This window comes from Cavia porcellus, unplaced genomic scaffold (genome assembly GCF_034190915.1).
Source record: "Cavia porcellus strain 051 isolate PalLab524CR breed Dunkin Hartley unplaced genomic scaffold, mCavPor4.1 scaffold_25, whole genome shotgun sequence".
NCBI lineage: Eukaryota > Metazoa > Chordata > Mammalia > Rodentia > Caviidae > Cavia > Cavia porcellus.
The window spans coordinates 42300040-42316990 of NW_026947508.1; the positions used below are offsets into that span (position 1 = coordinate 42300040).

At 47.6% G+C, this 16951-nt stretch overlaps 2 protein-coding genes across 14 annotated transcripts in view; one reads left to right on the forward strand and one right to left on the reverse strand.

Moving 5' to 3' along the window:
* Nucleotides 1-16951, reverse strand: part of LOC100713782 (sodium/glucose cotransporter 4) — a 145855-nt gene that overhangs the window by 44272 nt on the left and 84632 nt on the right. For 5 of the 13 annotated variants that reach the window (XR_010043172.1, XR_010043169.1, XR_010043170.1 and 2 more), the window contains exon 18: nt 14756-14933. The exons of 2 other annotated variants lie outside the window; for them this stretch is intronic. Coding sequence is in view for 6 of the 11 variants with exons in the window: in XM_063236436.1 (XP_063092506.1) it covers nt 14756-14933 (178 nt within the window). In the remaining 5 variants the exon portion in view is untranslated. Of the gene's footprint in view, nt 1-8357; nt 8678-9901; nt 11193-12375; nt 13232-14755; nt 14934-16951 lie in introns of those variants that run through there. 6 more of the 13 variants (XM_063236434.1, XM_063236435.1, XM_063236433.1 and 3 more) reach the window with 4 other exon arrangements.
* Nucleotides 4559-7047, forward strand: LOC134473066 (ral guanine nucleotide dissociation stimulator-like). Its single transcript, XM_063236440.1, has 4 exons — nt 4559-5196; nt 5757-5804; nt 6316-6504; nt 6914-7047. The coding sequence occupies exons 1-4, from the start codon at nt 5054-5056 to the stop codon at nt 6918-6920; spliced, it is 387 nt and encodes a 128-aa protein (XP_063092510.1). The 5' UTR covers nt 4559-5053; the 3' UTR covers nt 6921-7047.

Consider the following 16951-nt stretch of genomic DNA (forward strand, 5'->3'; position numbering starts at 1 on the left):
AAAATGTTGTACTACATCACGATGAAAACTTAAGTGTATTACAAAGTGTCATCATGATTGTCATACTAAAATATTATTTATGGATTTTGATTTTTAAATTTCTGTGTAAAATATGTGACTGTTATTTGTTAACATTCTATAACAATTTAAATACTAGGACATCCATGGTTGATAGAAAATAGTAGTTCTATTTTGTATGATATTAACCTCACTGCACCTATGACAATGTTATGTGATGATCTTCTCTTATGCATGTTCAACAACTGAGGGTTGAAGGCCAAAGCATTAGAACGATACATGGGCTAGGAGGATAGCCAATATTTTGGCTTTAGCCCTTGAAGGTCAATGACGACACAGGGTACAAGACAATCTCTGCTGGGACATCTTATAGCTCAATAGACTCTGGTCTTCTGACCAAGGACTATGAGGCACCACAGAGGAGAGGATCAGTGGTGTATACTGTGTCTATGGAGACACACCAGGAGAGAAAAATGTCCTAAGCTGTCATAGAAACAACTTGGTCAAGCAACGGCCATGATTCATCCAGAAAACTGACATTTATACAAGTACTCAGAGGTGCTGTACATGGTTTTCAGGCAATTCTGGCCTTGACAGATAGCAAGAAATAATTTTAATGAATACATATCTCACTTTGACTTGCTTTTAAACATCCATTGGAAAAGTGTCACCATAAGGAAAAAACAGTTCAGCAGAGTCCTCCAAACACAGTTCCTCCAACTTCTAATGAACACCTACTGATTGCAACTACAAAAGCAGAAAAGGGGAGATGTCAGGAGTGGCTGGGCTAGTGATAGTTCATACATGTGGAGCTGAGAGCACAAAGCACCCAAAGAATGCCCTGAAGACATGGAGTCTACCAAGCAAAAAGGTATTTCAGTCCCAAGAACATGGGGCATAAGAGGCAAGCTAGTTAAGCAAAGGTGTACCACAGGAGAAATACATGCATAAAAGCATTGCAGTGGTTGAGCAGTTCCTTGCCTCCTATCCACAGAGAGGGCTACACCTGACTTTAGCTTTCTATATATTAACTCTCATCTTTATTTCTCCACCCTTTCACATCTTTCCCCCCTAGAACTTTGAGATCTGTGCAGAATGTGATATTGGCATCATTTTTTACAGACAAATCATAATCATAAAAGCAGAGAAAAGGGGAAGAAATGTGGAGAGGTTAAGCAGGTTACTCAGGTCACCCTGCAAAATGGGAAGCTAGGATGCAGTTGCAGTACAGGGTCCTAAATTCCACAATTACTACTCTACCAGAATCTGAATGATCTCAGAGAGCAAGTTCCTGGAGTCGAATCTGGTGCACAGCAACCATTTAAAAGTCTTTGAGTCACATGGTCACATTCACTCATTTTGGTGCTGAGCACAGGAGTGTAAGGAAAATGGAGAACAGGAGACAATGCCTAGCAGGGATCTGGCCTAGATCCCCAATCTCCCACATAAGTCTACTGTGCAGGCTTAAATAAATGAGATAAGTCGTATGGTTTTAGGGCTCCAGGAGGATCACAGCCCTATGCCATGTATCAGACTCTGCTGGCTAAGACAAGGAATGTCTCTGGGCAGGCATATTAAATTAGTACCTAATGAAGGAGTTAGAGTGAAAACCCAGGAAACTGAACAGACCTTGGGAGTGGTTCAAGGACTTTGCCAAGTAACAAATTACATTTAAATTAAGAGAACTATCTTATGAGAAGATCCCCATGTTGCATTTCAGTACAGGAGTGAAATGCCTGCAGCTGCAGTCTTTAGTTAATTGGAGGTGGAGCCAGGTGTCCTCAGGTGTGACCTTTTCTTGTCCTTTGAGGAAACTCTTTGATCTCAGACTGGGCAGGCCATGCCACATCCCTGCATCTGTGTTCAATTTTCAATTTAAATGGCTCCCAACAAAATGCCAACTCACCCTGGTGTCATCAAACAAAGGGATTTAACACATATCTACAATGTTTTACCCAAAGATAGAATACACATTTTTCTCAGAAGCACATGGAACTTTCTGGCATAAACATCTTAGGCCATAAAACATAGTGAAATCAACATAAACAAACTGAAAAACCACCCTGCATGTTAATGGATCATACTAGAATAAAACCAGAAATTAACAACAAAGTTAATCACAGAAATGATGCAAATATGTGATGATTAAATGATGCACTCATGAACAATCAAGTAGTCCCAGAAAATGTCAAGGAAAAACTTTTTAAAGTCCTACAATCAAATGACAATGGGAGCTCAATATTCCAAGCCTAAGGGACACAATGAAAACCACTGAAAGAGGGAATTTCATAACTGTTAAGGCTCACACTGGATAAATAGGTAATCCCAAATAGATAATATACATATATTTGTAATCCTTTTGAGACATTATTGCAATCCTGGCAAGTTATTCAATCTACCACTTCCAATGCAACTCACAGCAACAGTGATAACACCACAGATATGCAAAGATAAGGGCAGCCAAGGAGTCCTAAGTCCAATTCAAGTGAGGATGTGCAAAGGCCTTGATGCAAGGCCTTTCCCAGAATTTATTATCTTGTGAAGAAGGGTTAGGTAAAAAAACATCTTTGCAATATGCAAGGTGATAAGCAGAAAGACCAGTCTGTATAACTTAATGGGGATAGCATATGAATGAATTCAGGAGGCTGTTTCTTCAGTTTCTGATAAGTAATCTTTTGCACCCATAACTTCTTCCTTTGAGGCTCACACCCAGTTGACATTCCTGGAACTGAGTGGCTCTGCCATCCTGCTGTGCTCAGATCTTTTACAGAGAGCACTATTTTAGAAAACAGGACACTGAAGGACAGACTTCAAAGATTACTTATAAGTTCAGCTGTCCTTATTTGCACTGCTGAAAGGCAACTGAAGAGTGAAGGCAATACCATAGCCGGCTCTGTACATAGCAGTATATGGAAATAAGACTTGATTTAACTAATATTGTTGTGATTGTTCGGTACGCAAGGTGGTGAATCCATGTAGTCTTCTACAAGAACCAGTGTCAAACTTTTTCCAGGTGTTTTTTTTTTTTTTGTCTTTTTTCCTTTTTTATCTGTACTGGGGATCGAACTCATGACTGTCTGCTTACAAGGCAGGCGCTTATTCCATGGAGCTAAATCCCCAGCCCCTCCAAGTTTTTTTTTTTTTAATTGTAAAGAAAGTACACTGCCAAATTCACTACTATACCTAGGATTACCTGATATGCTAATCGATATGCTAATCTTAATCCTTATACTAACCAATTAATATAATCTTAAACTTAAATTTAAAGGTAAAGTTTGACCTTGTCCCTCTAGCATAAAGCTAACCCTGATCATTATTCTAAACTTAACCTTAAACCTAAACATTGAAGCAGACTCAAAACACTAATTCTAACAAAACCCCAACTGTAATGTTAACTCTAAGCATATCTCAAAAGAAAAAGCTAACCATTAACTCTAACCTTACAATTAACCCTGAATCTAACTCTAAATCCTTACCCTAAATCATAAATACAATCTAATCCTCATCCTAACCTTGATCCTCATCATAATCCTTATGCTCACTTTAATCCTTAGACCTGCCACACTCATGCAAAACCTAAACCCCAAACATATTTGAAAACCCCAAAATTTGCTCCTAATCCCAAAACTTAACACTAACCCCAATCTCAAAACCAACACTGACTGAAATTACACACAAATTCCAAGGACAGGCTCAAACCTAACACTTACCCTAACCTGAAGCCCAACCGAAAATAGACTCTAACTCTAATACTCTAACCTAACCTTAACCCTAACTACTAACAACAATGGTAACCTAAACCTGAATCCTGAACACTATGATGATGCTCTTAAAGCCTAACACTAACCCTAACCTTAATCATCATTCTAACTCTTGAACTAACTCTAAACCCAACACTCACTCTTACCCTATCACCAAAACTCACCTGAATCCTTAAAATAACCCTGCCACTTACATCCTCAGCACCTGTCCCTAAAAATCCTAACATTACATTTCCTCATACTCCAATAAAATTTTCTTCACAATGTGCTTGGTGATTAAAAAATATAAGACATGGCCACTAACAAAAACACTAGCAGTAAAATTAGCAGGGAACAAAACCTAATATATCTAGCCCTATGAATCACACATGACACAGGATCCTAACTCTGAACTATACATAATAGATGTCAACCTAACCAGGTGCTAGTTTCCTACACCAACCTGATGTGATAGGTGTTCAACCCTACTTCAAGGACATGCCTTGATCCTCACTCTGCACCTTACCAGAGACCTAAACATCACAATGGCCTTTAGCTGAAACCTTCACCAGAAAAGAATTCTAATCAGTGGCCTGAGCACCACAGCCCCTTCTTCACTACAAAGAAGGAGGGCCTCGTTCTTTAAGAGCTGTCTCTACCCAAGAGAAGCTAGGGTCTACACAAGGATAATAGTGCAGGATGTGTTGAGTTTGAGTGTTTCCAGTTTGGCAACTAGCAGGTTGGGAAGGGTCATCCATCTTTTGTAGGGGACATGGGAGAAGCAGGTAGGGGAGGGGAACACTAGGAAGTGACCTCACTTCTTTGACAATGCGCCTAACAGAACCTAGAACTCTCAAGGCTGGATGCCTACAGTTACTGGTAGAGAGACTCAACAACCAGGAGGATGTTTTCTTGCTGTTTCCCAAAACGCGAAGGCTCAGGCCACAAGAGTTGGTGGAAACAAGGTCTTATTCGAAGGCTGAAAGGCTCAGGCAGTCGTCAGCCCCAGAGCCTGGAGCACCCCGACCCCAGAACCCCCAACATGACACAGGAGAGCCCCCAACAGGTCAGAGTCAGCTGGGTGAGCCCAGAACCCTGCCTGCCTCCTTGGTGTGTGGGGCAGTGTGCGTGAGTGGGTGTGAAACCAGGGGACGCCTTTGGCAGCTGATCCACATGGGGGCTGAGCTCTTTAGAGCTGGCTAGTGTTTCCAAGCCTGAACACTCCATTCTCACTGTCACCTCAGGACTCAAAGAAGTCCAGCCCAAAGCTGGAGGATGCTGGCAAGGTGGGGAGCATGGAGCCAGACATGCTGAAGAAGCTGGTGAACAACTTGGTGCCCGCCCATCTGCGCGGGGACACCTTCTTCGTGCCTGCCTTCCTGGCCATCTACAGGAGATTCGCCACCCCGCAGCAGGTGCTAGATCTGCTGTTCCTCAGGTGTGCTCCACCTCCAAGTCATGGGGCCCTGGACCATTGGGAAGCTCTTGGGGATGAACCCCCTGAAACGTTTTGCACCCTAATATTCCCTGAGGATAATGCTTTACTCAGAGGACTCCTGTTCACATGGTTTATTCAACCAAATAGGTGGGGCCCCAGAACAGTAAACCTAGGTCCGGCTCTGGGTAAGAGATGGGGTCCTGGATCTGTAAGGTATCCCCAATCCGCCCCTTGAAGGAACTGTCTAGATGGAACTTGATTTTCCTAGGTTCCTGCCTAGAGGAACACAGAGCGGGGACCTTTAAGCGGGTCTCAGCACCCAGGTGCAGTCTTGAGATGTGGGCACAACTGGCTGGATCACCCACAGCACAGATGTCTACACAGCACCTACTGTGTACGGGTAGCTTTCCTGAGGTTTCTCTGTCATTCAGGGAGCAGCGCAGAGGGACCTCTCAGGTTTCCCAGCCTCTTTTGCCATCACACAGTCTCATACTCCCCTAGACCTCCTGGGAGGCCAGGACAGTGAGTGTTCAAAGGTCACACTCTGCTGTCTCTCCTAGGTACCCCTCCTTCCTCCCGGACTCTGAGGAGGACGAGCAGAACAAGAGGTGAGAGGCCATTGGGCTAAGAGGGATGGAAGAATCCTGTCCCCAAAGTGGGTTGCAGAGGAACTGGGCTGTGGGCGAGCTGAGAAAAACCAGGGTCCCTCAGTGTTCATTGATTCCCACTAGAGGGCTTGGATCTGAGGCTGAGCCTCCAGGTGCTGCAAAACAGACATCTGTGCTTAGGGTTCTGTGCATGAAGGAGGCCCTCAGGGTTGGTCTGGGGACAGAGTAGGTCTTTGTGAGGATGCATCTGTGTGCACAGCAGGTCCCTGTGAGGATACACCTTCATGCAGTCCATTCTCAACCCAGAGAAACCTCGGCATGCAGGATGGAGGCTGCCTAGGAGTTGTGGGACACAGAAGACTCACATGTGGTCCCTACACCTCTTCCCTCTATGCCCAGCTTCTGGCTGGCAGGGTGGGCTATGGCGAACAGTGCTCCCATCAGGCTCCATGACAGGGGCCTAGGACAGGGGAGAGGCCAGGCTCTTGACACTCCTGCCCACCTGCCCTAGGGCTCTGAGTTCCATCCTGGAGACCTGGCTTCTCCAGTACCCAGGAGACTTTTGCCAGTGCCCAGACATGGCCAGCCTCAAGCAGCTCATGGACTATGCCCTACTGAACCTTCCAGATTCAGACATCATCCTGCAAGTGGGCAGACTTAGGCCTAATTTAGAGTTTGCTAAGAGGGATCCCTTCCAGAGGTGAGTAGGAGGCTGGGGTTAGTGACTGTGGGTGGTGAGAGTGCAGCAAAGTCATGCTGGTTCCATCAGGAGGAGTTTCCAGAGGCTGCTACTGGCCAGGGGCAAAGGAAGAGGATGGGACCACCGATGGGGCTGGACAAGGGTTGGGACGGGGTCTTGCTTTGGGTCAGTGCCTGGGGCTTCTCTGGCAGGAAGTGGGCTGCTGTACCTTGGGAAAGGCACAAACAAGGGTGGTCTCCCAGGAATTTTCTGTCCTGTCGCTCTCCTGCCACTTCTAGGGCCACAACTGTTTCCACAGAGGCGCCCATTGGAAGGGACCAGGAGTGGAGCTATGGGGGATGGTGTGAGCAGAGCTGGACAGGCAGAAACTGGCCAGCCTGACTTGACTCTCCCTCTCTCTCCCCTCTAGTGGCTGATCTCAACCAGGGATCAGGACAATTGCAGGACAATTTAGACCACCTCACCTTGCAGGACTTCAATGGCAAGTCTCCCTCCCTCCCCTGGAAATGTTGCCTTTTGTTTTTTTTCCTGGTTTCATTTATCTGTAGTTATTTTCTGTTAAACATTAATAAAATTTTATTGTAACATAAAATAGAACTGTCCCTCTATTTTAAGTGAACATCTAGTGGAGCTAAGTCCTCACACTATGCTGTGCTCCCAGAGGCTCTCTCCAGCAGCAGCCAGGAACCCCTGGCAGAGCCCCTGGTCCTGTGGGGAGGACTCTACATACCTGCTGGAGGAAGGGACTGAGGAAGTGCCCAGGTGATGGGGACTCTTGAGTGCTGACCGGCAGGGCCCTGTCCACCTGGCACAAGACTGGCTTTGCACTGGGAAGGCAGCACCCTGCATCCCTGCAGAGCCCCTCTCTCTTGAGGGCCGTTTTCCTGGCCTGTGACATAGTCAGCAGTGCCCTTCCTTGCCTGGATGATAACACAGCAAAGGTCCTGGCATGTGGAGCTCCTTAAGCCCTGTGGCCCAGCTGGGCCCACTCCCAGTGTGCAGTGCACACAGGCAAACTGGAGGAGGAAAGAAAGCACATGTTCAGGAGGGATTTGGTTCTACAGAAGAGGTGCAGAGCCTCAGCTGTGCTCTTAGATGACCACAGAGCCCTTCCACATGTGGAAGCTGGCTTGTAGCTGGAAGAGGGCATCTGTGGAACTTCATTGAGAAGTCTGCAGTGAGGGTCCAGGAGGAAACCCACCGAAGTGTTTTATTGGACACCCTGCCACGACCATGGCAGGGCTCACCACTAAAACTTTGCCCAGTTACCTGTGGACCTGGGAAAGATCCCACCTCACTGAGACAGTGGGGACCCAGGAAGGTGCAGCAGCAGGACACAGGACAGGTGTGATCACACCATTCCCTGGGTGCATTGAGCCACTTCTCTCCCTGTGCAGCAGCACCCTGTGTTTCCCAGCCCGGCCAGGGGACCTCTGAGTCACAGGCACAGAAGCAGTGCAGGAAATGAGACACTGTTTCCAAGGACAATCTAGAAGAACACTGGGCTTCACCAGCTCCTAGTACACCTAAAACTCCCGACCTCCAGCAGGGCAGTGCCTACGTGGCACCTCTTACTGGCCTATTACAGTAGCAAATGCCTGTGGACTCCTGTTGCTGTGGTCGCTTTTGCTAAGAGCTCTGTCCTTTCCCTGTGCCTCCTGGACCATGATGGGTGACTGAAATAGAAGGAATTCCTCCTGTTTCTTCTGATTGTGTTTTCCTTTCTCTCCACCCTCAGGTCAGTGTACCCTCATCTGCATCACTTACAGGTTTAGTCCATCTTGGAAAGTCTGGAGACCTGACCCCACTCTTTCCTGCTCTCTGTGCTGTGGTTGCATCCTCTGCCCACTCACCTCCATTTGAATCCAGCTCAGGGCCAGCTGCCACTACCTCTGAGGGAGTCTGACTGTTTGCAAGATGCATTTGCAGGCAGGAAGCCAGGAGCTGTGTGGGAGAAGGGATCCAGCACCTCTAGGCACAGCCTCTTCTGCAAGCATGGCCTCATCCTCAGCTCAGTGTGGGGCCTGAGATGTTCCTTCTGGTCCTTGTCACTGTCCCATGAGAGGCTTTCCCAGTGGCTTTTTCTCAGCTACATGTCTTGCTTTGTACTGTTTTGCTGTTGTTTTTCTGGGGTGTTGGTTGTTTGTTGGTTTAGAATTCATTTTGTTTAACTCTGTTCAAAAATAGAATAAATGTCAAAATTTAATGTGCACTTCTTTTTCATGAATTAGTCTCCAATTATACCAGGTAATTCTTCATCTCTTTCTCCTTTTTCCTTAAGTAGGTGTATTTCTTCCTTCAGTTTCAGTCTTCACTGCAATGCTTTGCAATCATTTCCTTAGTTTCTTGCTTTACTTTGTTGGCTGAGCTCTATTGGAGCTATCGTTGACTTTCATGTTACTCCCTAAGCTGGGAAAGCATAGCATTTGAATCCAGCAGCAAAGCGTGCTGCTCACATGAGCAATGCAGTGGGGTGGGGCTGCATGGGGTCAGAGGTCTGAGTTTGAGGACCAGTTGGGCTCCAATGTGACAGCATCTGAGCAAATCCTTTCACCTCGGGGTTCTTTTCTTCATTAGTAGAGGATTTAATATCTTTGAATGGTTTGGAAAACCAAATGAGAAAACGGATGTGGAAATGCTCTTTCATAAGATAAATGTGAGGGTTTCTTAAAATTACCCATGATATTAGTCTTCCTACACTTCTCCTAGGCAAATTCATGTTTCCTGAGGCAGCTTCCTGTTTTGTGACTTATTCCTTTAAGAAAGAAACAGTTTAGTAAAGAGTGAGCTCATAATCTGGGGTCAAATGATTCCTTTGAGTTATTTTCACGTTCCTTGGTTGGAAACGGTGGATATGGACAAGTGTGGCCAATAAGAGGGAAGAGTGCTCAGTGGTGCCTGCAGTCCCTGTGGCCCAGTGGGGTGAGGCTGCATGGGGTCAGAGGTCTGAGTGTGGGCGATGGGGAAGCATAGGGCTCATCAGCCTGCTCCCCAGGGAGACCTCATCAGAGCGGCTCTGCAATGAACCAAGAGGAATGGAGGGAACGCACTAGCATAGGCGGCTCTGGGGTTCTCTTCATCAGATACATGTGACTTTAAAACATATGCGCAGCCCACACTGAGTGATGGTCCAAAGCTTTCATATTCTATTAGGAGAAAATGAACAAAAGGCTTATAGGAATCCCCCCCACCCCTGCGTGCGCCTTTAACTGAGCAAGCCCACTGAGCTCAAGGAATGGAGAACCATTTCCATCTGGGTCTGCCAGAGGGCCCGGGCTGTAGTGACACCCTAGACATTTGACACTCAGATTTTTCTTCTCCACCTTCCAGTGACTCCTGAGCAGGTCTAGGTCTGCCCTGCCAGCCACAGTGCAAAACACAAAAGGACACTGAACAATTTATTCATTCAACAAACATTTATTGGTATATATTATTTTGGGAAACATAGTCAAGTTGGACATAGTAGTTGGTGCCTGTTCCTTGGAGTACACCATCTAGGGGGAGAAAACACAACTGCTGGTATGACCAGTACCTTGTAGAAGCTGTTCCATGGGGCTATGCAAACAAGAGTGGGACCCTAACCCAGTTTGGGACACTGGACAGCTTCCTGGCTGGGCACCTTCCTGTCCAATACTTAGATGGGTTTCAATGTATTCCATGGTGGCAGAGGTTTGGGTGGCAAAAGGAGTGGCAAAGCACCCCATGCTGTGGCTCTGAAGCTGTCCTTGTTGACCCTGCAGGGTTGACCTTCAAGGCTTTGAGTCCTCTTCCTTTCCACAGTTATGGCTCTCAACTGGACTGTTAGATTCCTCATGGAGACTTGACACAGGTTTGGGTTTGAAGGTAGGAAGAAGCAACGTTTAAATAGTGCCCATCAGAGTGCCTTGTCCAAGAGCTGCCTGCTCTAAATGCCACCTGCCATCACCCTGCAGTGCCACCCTTGACCCTCATTCTTTTTGGTCTAACAGCTCTGACAGAGCCACCGATGGAAATGTAAGTCTGTCCTTGGTAGATTCATGCTATAGATTACCTGGGGCTGAAAATTAGAGAAAGAGAGGTTAGGGGAGGTGGAGGAGAAAGGTGCACTTGGAGTTTCACAAATTTTTTTCCTGTTATCTTTCTTGTATCCTCCATTTTTCTAACCTCAAGTCACATGTACAGTAAAGATTCCTGAATAAACTCAGGAAGAGGGTTGAAGCTCTTTACGAGGTAAGAACGTAAGGCAGTGTAGTGGTATAGGATCCCGAGTTGGGAGGCCCAGAATGAGCGCTGCTCTGTGGCCTTGCGCAGACCCAGAATTCTCTCTGGGCCTTGTATTCTCCACTTGTGGAACATGTCAGATTAACGCTCCATGGATCTCTGCCATGCTCAGCCTCCATGGTCTCCAGTTCAGGGCAGGGTAGGAAGAGAGCCTGTCTCTGCACCCGACTGGGCTTGCGCTGTGTTTAGCTGGTTTTGGCTGAAGCTGAGTCTGTGGAGTCATGCAAAATAGCCCCAGAGAAAGATGTTGATGGCCAGCAGGAGGATGGCATTGATGTTGCAGATGCTTCTCCAGAGTGGTTCTTCCTTGATGCTGGTCAGCTTCTGTTCCAGAGATGCCTTTTCTGCTGGGCTCAGGACCTGTGCTGGGGTTCCAGAGAGCCCACAGAGCCAACCCCACAGCAGCTTTCCCCAGGACCTGCGGGAGACTGGGGATACAGAGCCAGAAACAAGAGGAGCAGGAGGGGAGAGGTGAGGAGAGAGTGAGGAAAGGGAAGAGGTGAGAGAGCGGGAAGGAAATGGTGAAAAAACCAAGGGGGGAGTGTGAAGGGCCTTTTGCACAAACCACAGGTCCAGCTGAGCTCTGGCCTTGGCCGCAGCATAGTAATGGTTACCACACAGGAGCACGTCATTGTGGCATGGAGCGGGACAGGGTGTTGGGGAGAGAGGGTAGTCTAATTCACCACAATTCAGAGATTAAGTCCAGAATGACAATGGAGGGGAGGGGCATTGTCTCTTTCAGGAGGCAGGGGACCTTCAAGCCACACAGACCAGACCTTTGCCCTGCTGTGGGGCTGGGCACTGTGCCAGAGGTCAGAAACGTGGCTCCAGGGCCAGCTCTGACCTCAGCAGACTGTGTGCCCATCTGTAAGTCTCACCAGTCCTCTGAGCAACATGTTCTTTCTCCCTCAAATGCTTCAGTGACATATGCCTGTTCTCAGGGCTGTTCCGAGCACTAAAGGAGAGTGGAGATTTGATAGCATTTTACCAGCTTTCAGTGCAGGAGCAGAGAGGTAGGCACTGGTAAATGTAGTGTCACAGAGAGGAAAGCTCCCCAGTGTGCAGAGCGCCACAGCAAGGCTACAGGCAGCACTGCTCCTAACACTAAGTTTAAAAGAAGCAGTAAAGGAAGCAAGTCTTTTTAAGGACTTTAAAGTTAGACAGTGTATTAAGCATAAAATTAATGGAAAGTGCCTTCCATGGAGATGGAAAGCAATGGCCAAGAGTGAGGATTTGATCTGAATAGCACTGAAATATGGAACTTGGTGAGTTCAGTGCAGCCTCACAATTTCAGACACGCAGGAAGCCTGGGTACCCTCAGGCTGAACTTCGTCCTCTGCGAGGACTGTCCAGCACCAAGGTCAAGAATGGCTCACAAAAGAGGGGAGAGCTAATTCAGGTGACTTGGCTGCAAAGCTCCCCTGAGATCTCTATCAAGTGATGTCTGCGCTGAGAATTATCATTTTAAAGCCAATCCAAACCTCCTCCCTAGATTCTCACAGTGGTCCTCTGAGGTGCAATGAGCCCACATCACCAAGTAGGTATAAATCAGTGTGCAACAACTCAATAAATGTGCACCTATCTAGGACCGAGGAGATATATATAAAGATATATCTTTCAGATCTATTTATTGTCCTTTAAATTTTTTAAGACTCGAAATTAGACTGCATGACCTATATAACCTGCAGGCCTCTAGAGGAGTGGATGTGGGTCTTCCAGGTTCTTGATGCTCACTTCGTTCCAGGGCAGGAAGGACTTCTCCCACAGCAGGTAGGCTTGCCCTCTGCACTGGGGATTGTGATAGAAGGGGACATGGAGCGTAGATTTCTTTCTTGAGGCTTTATCTTTGACTCAGTGCTAAAGGGTCGGCCTCCCCCCGGAGCGTATTCATGCTTGGGTTGCAAGAAAAGAAACTTTCCAGAACTGTTCCAGCCTCAAAAGTCAACCCTACCCAGGAGGGTAGCTGATGATGACTCTGTCACATTCTGCTGCTCACAACTGGGTCACCCGCAGAGACCCCTCCCAAGAACAACCCTTTAAAACCCTTTCCCCAAGCCAAACAGTGGCTGTCGTGGTCCACAAGGCAGCCCACTCCCACCCAATAAAGCTTCTTTCTTGTGGCAGGATGTCTGGTCAGGCTTGGCGTGGGTTCTGGTCCTCCAGGTGCCTCCTTTTCCTTCCCTGGGTGCATCTACCCACAGGGAGCATTCATCCTTCCCTGCTCCTCTAGGAATGGCTCTGGCCTGCAGTGCGGGTAGCAGAGAAGAGGGCTGGTGCTCTGAGTCTTTGTGAGTCAGTCTAGCTCTGGCTTCCAGGGGGGCAGTACAAGTTGTTACCTCTTCTTTGTCTCCAGGAGACATGTTGAAGTCATTCTTCCCTCTCCGGTTAGCTGCTTTTCCTGTACTAAGTTCAGGCTCACAGGCTTCTTTTCCCATTCCACAAGCTTTAGACGCGGCCAGAACTGGGTCTTTGCAGTGATGGCAGGAAGTAGTTTTGAGCCCCCTCTACACACACACACCTGGCGCATGCGCCATGAAGCTTGTCAAAGAGACAAGGGCTACATTTTGCAGAGGAAAATAGGCCTTAACTACTTGGTGCCCTGTTAAGACTGGGAGCGGGGGTGAGCCAGTCATGGGTGTGCTTTCGGAAGTCAGTCCAAGTGTGTTTTGATCAGACAAATTTGTAAGAATTCACACTTGCTATCTACAGCTTTTTATAGTGGACTACGGACTTAACTGTTGCAGCGTGAGCAAGAAGCTTTGAGCTTTAGGTCCTGATGAGGTTTTGCAGTTAGGGACATCATTAATGCTACGCTTATCGCTGTCTAGAGTAAGGGCCTCCAAGAATAGTGGTAACCCCTTGGGCCTTGGGGACAGCACAGGTCCCAGAAACTAGCAAAAGCACAAGGACAGAGTGGCAGAGTGTTGCCAACCATGCAAGTCCAGCAAAGATGCTTCCATAACTCTGTCTGTCCACCTAACCCACTGGAATTATGGGAAGTTTGGTGCTCCAAAGACTGGGAGAGAGAATAGACAGCTCACCCAGTCTGATGGGAGAAAGTAGCTGTCCAGAGAACCCCAACTCCAACCAGGCACTGGGACACTATCTAACTGAAGCAGGAAAGAAATGTAGAATTTAAATTTCCTTGAATTTCTAATTTATAAGGCCAAGATAAATTGATTTTGGACTTAAACCTGTAAACTGTATGTTACTTTTTGGATTTAAAAATTTTCCTTGGGAACACTATAATTGAAAAATCTCTATTATGCTCTCCTATCTTTAGAATGCCTTAATATTGTTATTTAATCTCCCTACAGGAAGATTACAACTGAGTAGTGTCCAAAAGACATCCAACAGTATAGTAATTTAGTTAATGTGCTATCTTAAGGCATTTCAGAATCTTTGGGAGACTGTTTATACGGCCATCAGCATTTCAAGGAGACACTCAGAGAAGTGGGGGTTGCACTGGGCAACTTCAGGAGGGCACACTTGGCTGTGCTCTTCCCATGAGGGCAGCTATGCTCCTTGAGATGACAGGCAGGAATGTTAAGCCCAATGAGAAAGAAACAAGTCAGTAGGGGTGGGGACAAGGGTGTTTCTGTATCATGTTGACATTTTCTTCTGTGTGAAGGGAACTCCACAGGCACACGGACTGTCTCAGCCCCACCCATCCTCACGGGAGGCTGGCTGTGTTCTTGTCCGATCTGTGGGTGACTAGATGGGCACCTCTGTCTAACATTAGTTGATATGCAATGAACCTTCCCACTGACATGTTATTGGTAGTGAGGGCAATATTTTGGCTCCTGTCTGCCATACTCAGCTGTCTTAATTTGCAAACATTTCAATAGTCATGTGGAAAAATATTTGGGGGGCTGTCTCAGAGACCTCCATCTCCAATGACCCCTGAGAGGGACTGTGGGACACCCAGGACATGGTGACCACCCCTACTGCTCCTCTGTGGCACACTCTCCCCAGAAACCCCTCAGCCTACCTCCGGGCTGCTCTGGGCCCTGGCTGCAGTTCCCTGGGGCGACTCTTCCTGAGAGGCTTTCCTGGACCAGTCTCTCAGACCTCCCTGGCACACTCTCCCTCTCGCTCTGGCTTTCACAGGCCTCCTTCTCCAGCTCAGAGGTGGGGCAGTTTCGTGTCCACCAGGTCAAGCGAGTGAGCTAGAGAGAGAGAGAAAATACCATTTGGAACCAGTGCATTTGGAGAAAGTCCTGCTGTGGAGGAAGGCCCGATGCAGGGGAGGCTTCAGAGCCACAGCAAAGTGTACGAAGAATCAGGCTGGGGTCAGAGGCCAGGAGGCATATTCAGGTAAAGTGAGAAAGATTGCATGAGGAAATGGGTGGGAGGAGCAGTCTTAAGGGATCCTAGGGAGGTAAAATCTGCAGCACGAGGTGATTGATTGAATGAGCTGGGGGTTGGGGGGGGCCTCTCTGGATGCTCTTGAGTTCCAGCCATGGATGACCAGAGGATAGCAGGGTCCCTCCCAGGGACAGAAGGCTCAGCATAGAAGAAGATTCTGGTGCTTATCAAAAAGGCTGAGAGAAGAGAAAGGGAACATCTACACACATAACTACAAGGTGACGATGAGGGGGTGTATCAGCTTAAAGTGGAGACATCCAGTGAAGAGAAACAAATCTGTGTCCCTCAGGTTGCCCTTTCCTCTCTTTATGTCTGCCCTGCAGACAAAGCACACAAATTCTCCAGCTGATGTGAGTGGCACTAGAGTCAGCCGTGAGCCCTGGGCCCTGAAACATCTCTCTTCCCCAGAGGCCAGGAGTGGGCTCTTCCCCTGGCTAGGCCTTTGTAACAATCATCTCCGCCCCGTCCCAACTTCCAACTTGCAATTGTGTCCAGAGGGGCCAGGGCCAGGCATGCCTCTCTGTGAGAGCCTGGGCAGCTTCTTTACTTGTGCACATCTCTCCATAAACCCTGCTTTCTTCTCACACTGTGAGTCAGTAGCATCACACAGACCTTGACTTCATGTCACTAAGAGACAGATGGATGTGGAGTTTGAATCTTGGGAGAGGGATTTGGGCTGGAGATAGACAACTGAGTGTTGCTTTATACAGAAAGTTGTTGAATTGGCAGCCCCAGGCATTGAGAGCCAGAAGGGTTATATGCAGATACGGGCTCCTAAGAAAAAATGATGTTTAAGGGGGCAGAAAAAAAAGCCTTCGAAGTCAGAAGAGTGATCAGAAGTGTAGGAAAAGGCAAACAGGAGGAAAATGCATCTTAGAAGTACTAGAAGCGAGGTCTTCCGGTACAACAGGCAGTGGGGAAGGCAGAGGAAGAGACATGACCACTGATTTTTTACCAACCCAAAGTTGTAAGTGACCTCAATGAGGACAATTTCATGGCCTTCTGGGGACAACACCAGAGCACGGTGGGTTGCAAAGTAGACAAGTGGTGGGAATGGAGACCGCTCTTCACCAAGGTTACAATTGATGGGAGAAGGAGGTGGCAGTCACCAGAGGACAGGATCAAGGAGAAACCTCAGTGTGAAGCATGACAAGGCAGACGTGGAGACCTTGAGGTCTCAGCAGCAGGAGATCACGTTTGAAGGCAGTGCCTGCAGGCGTGCAAACCTCAAGGTTTGGAAATTCACGTACTGAAGTCTTAGTCCCTAGTACCCCAGGACACAACCGCAGTCAGAGATAGAAACCGTATAAACATAATTAAGATAAATGGGGGGATATGGATGGACGCTAATCCATCATCACTGGTGTCCTTAAAAAAGAGTTTAGGTCTCAGGCAGACACAGCAAAGATCATGTGAAGACACAAAAGGGACTCCTGGACACACCGGGCCTCCTGACGCTTTGGGCTCAGGTTTTCAGCCTCCAGAGTTCCGAGATGCTTAAGCCACAGTTTATGGTCTTCACTTATGGAAGCCCTAGGAAACTAACTCAAACTCTGGGTTGGGGGAAGGAACTTCCTAAGACTGGTTTCAACATTCTATGGGTACATCTGTCAGCTCAAGGCAGGCAAGATGGAACTCTTGATTCAGCACTCTGTTTCTCTTCTGTGTACTTGCTTCTTGACCATTAAATAAACCTCTACTTTTCCCTTTCATGGGCCCCAGGTGAAGACCACCTCTCTCCTGAGTTTGGCCCCTCCCCTTGAGCCTGGGACCCCTGCACCTTCCCTGTGCATATTAATGTTGGGTGCTGGAGTCTGTT

What these genes read in the sequence shown, in the direction of transcription:
- LOC134473066 (XM_063236440.1), top strand. Translation starts at nt 5,054, where the DNA reads ATGGAGCCAGACATGCTGAAGAAGCTGGTGAACAACTTGGTGCCCGCC. An exon ending in CTAGATCTGCTGTTCCTCAG is followed by an intron (nt 5,197 to 5,756) that starts GTGTGCTCCACC and finishes TGTCTCTCCTAG; the next exon opens with GTACCCCTCCTTCCTCCCGG. An exon ending in GAGGACGAGCAGAACAAGAG is followed by an intron (nt 5,805 to 6,315) that starts GTGAGAGGCCAT and finishes CACCTGCCCTAG; the next exon opens with GGCTCTGAGTTCCATCCTGG.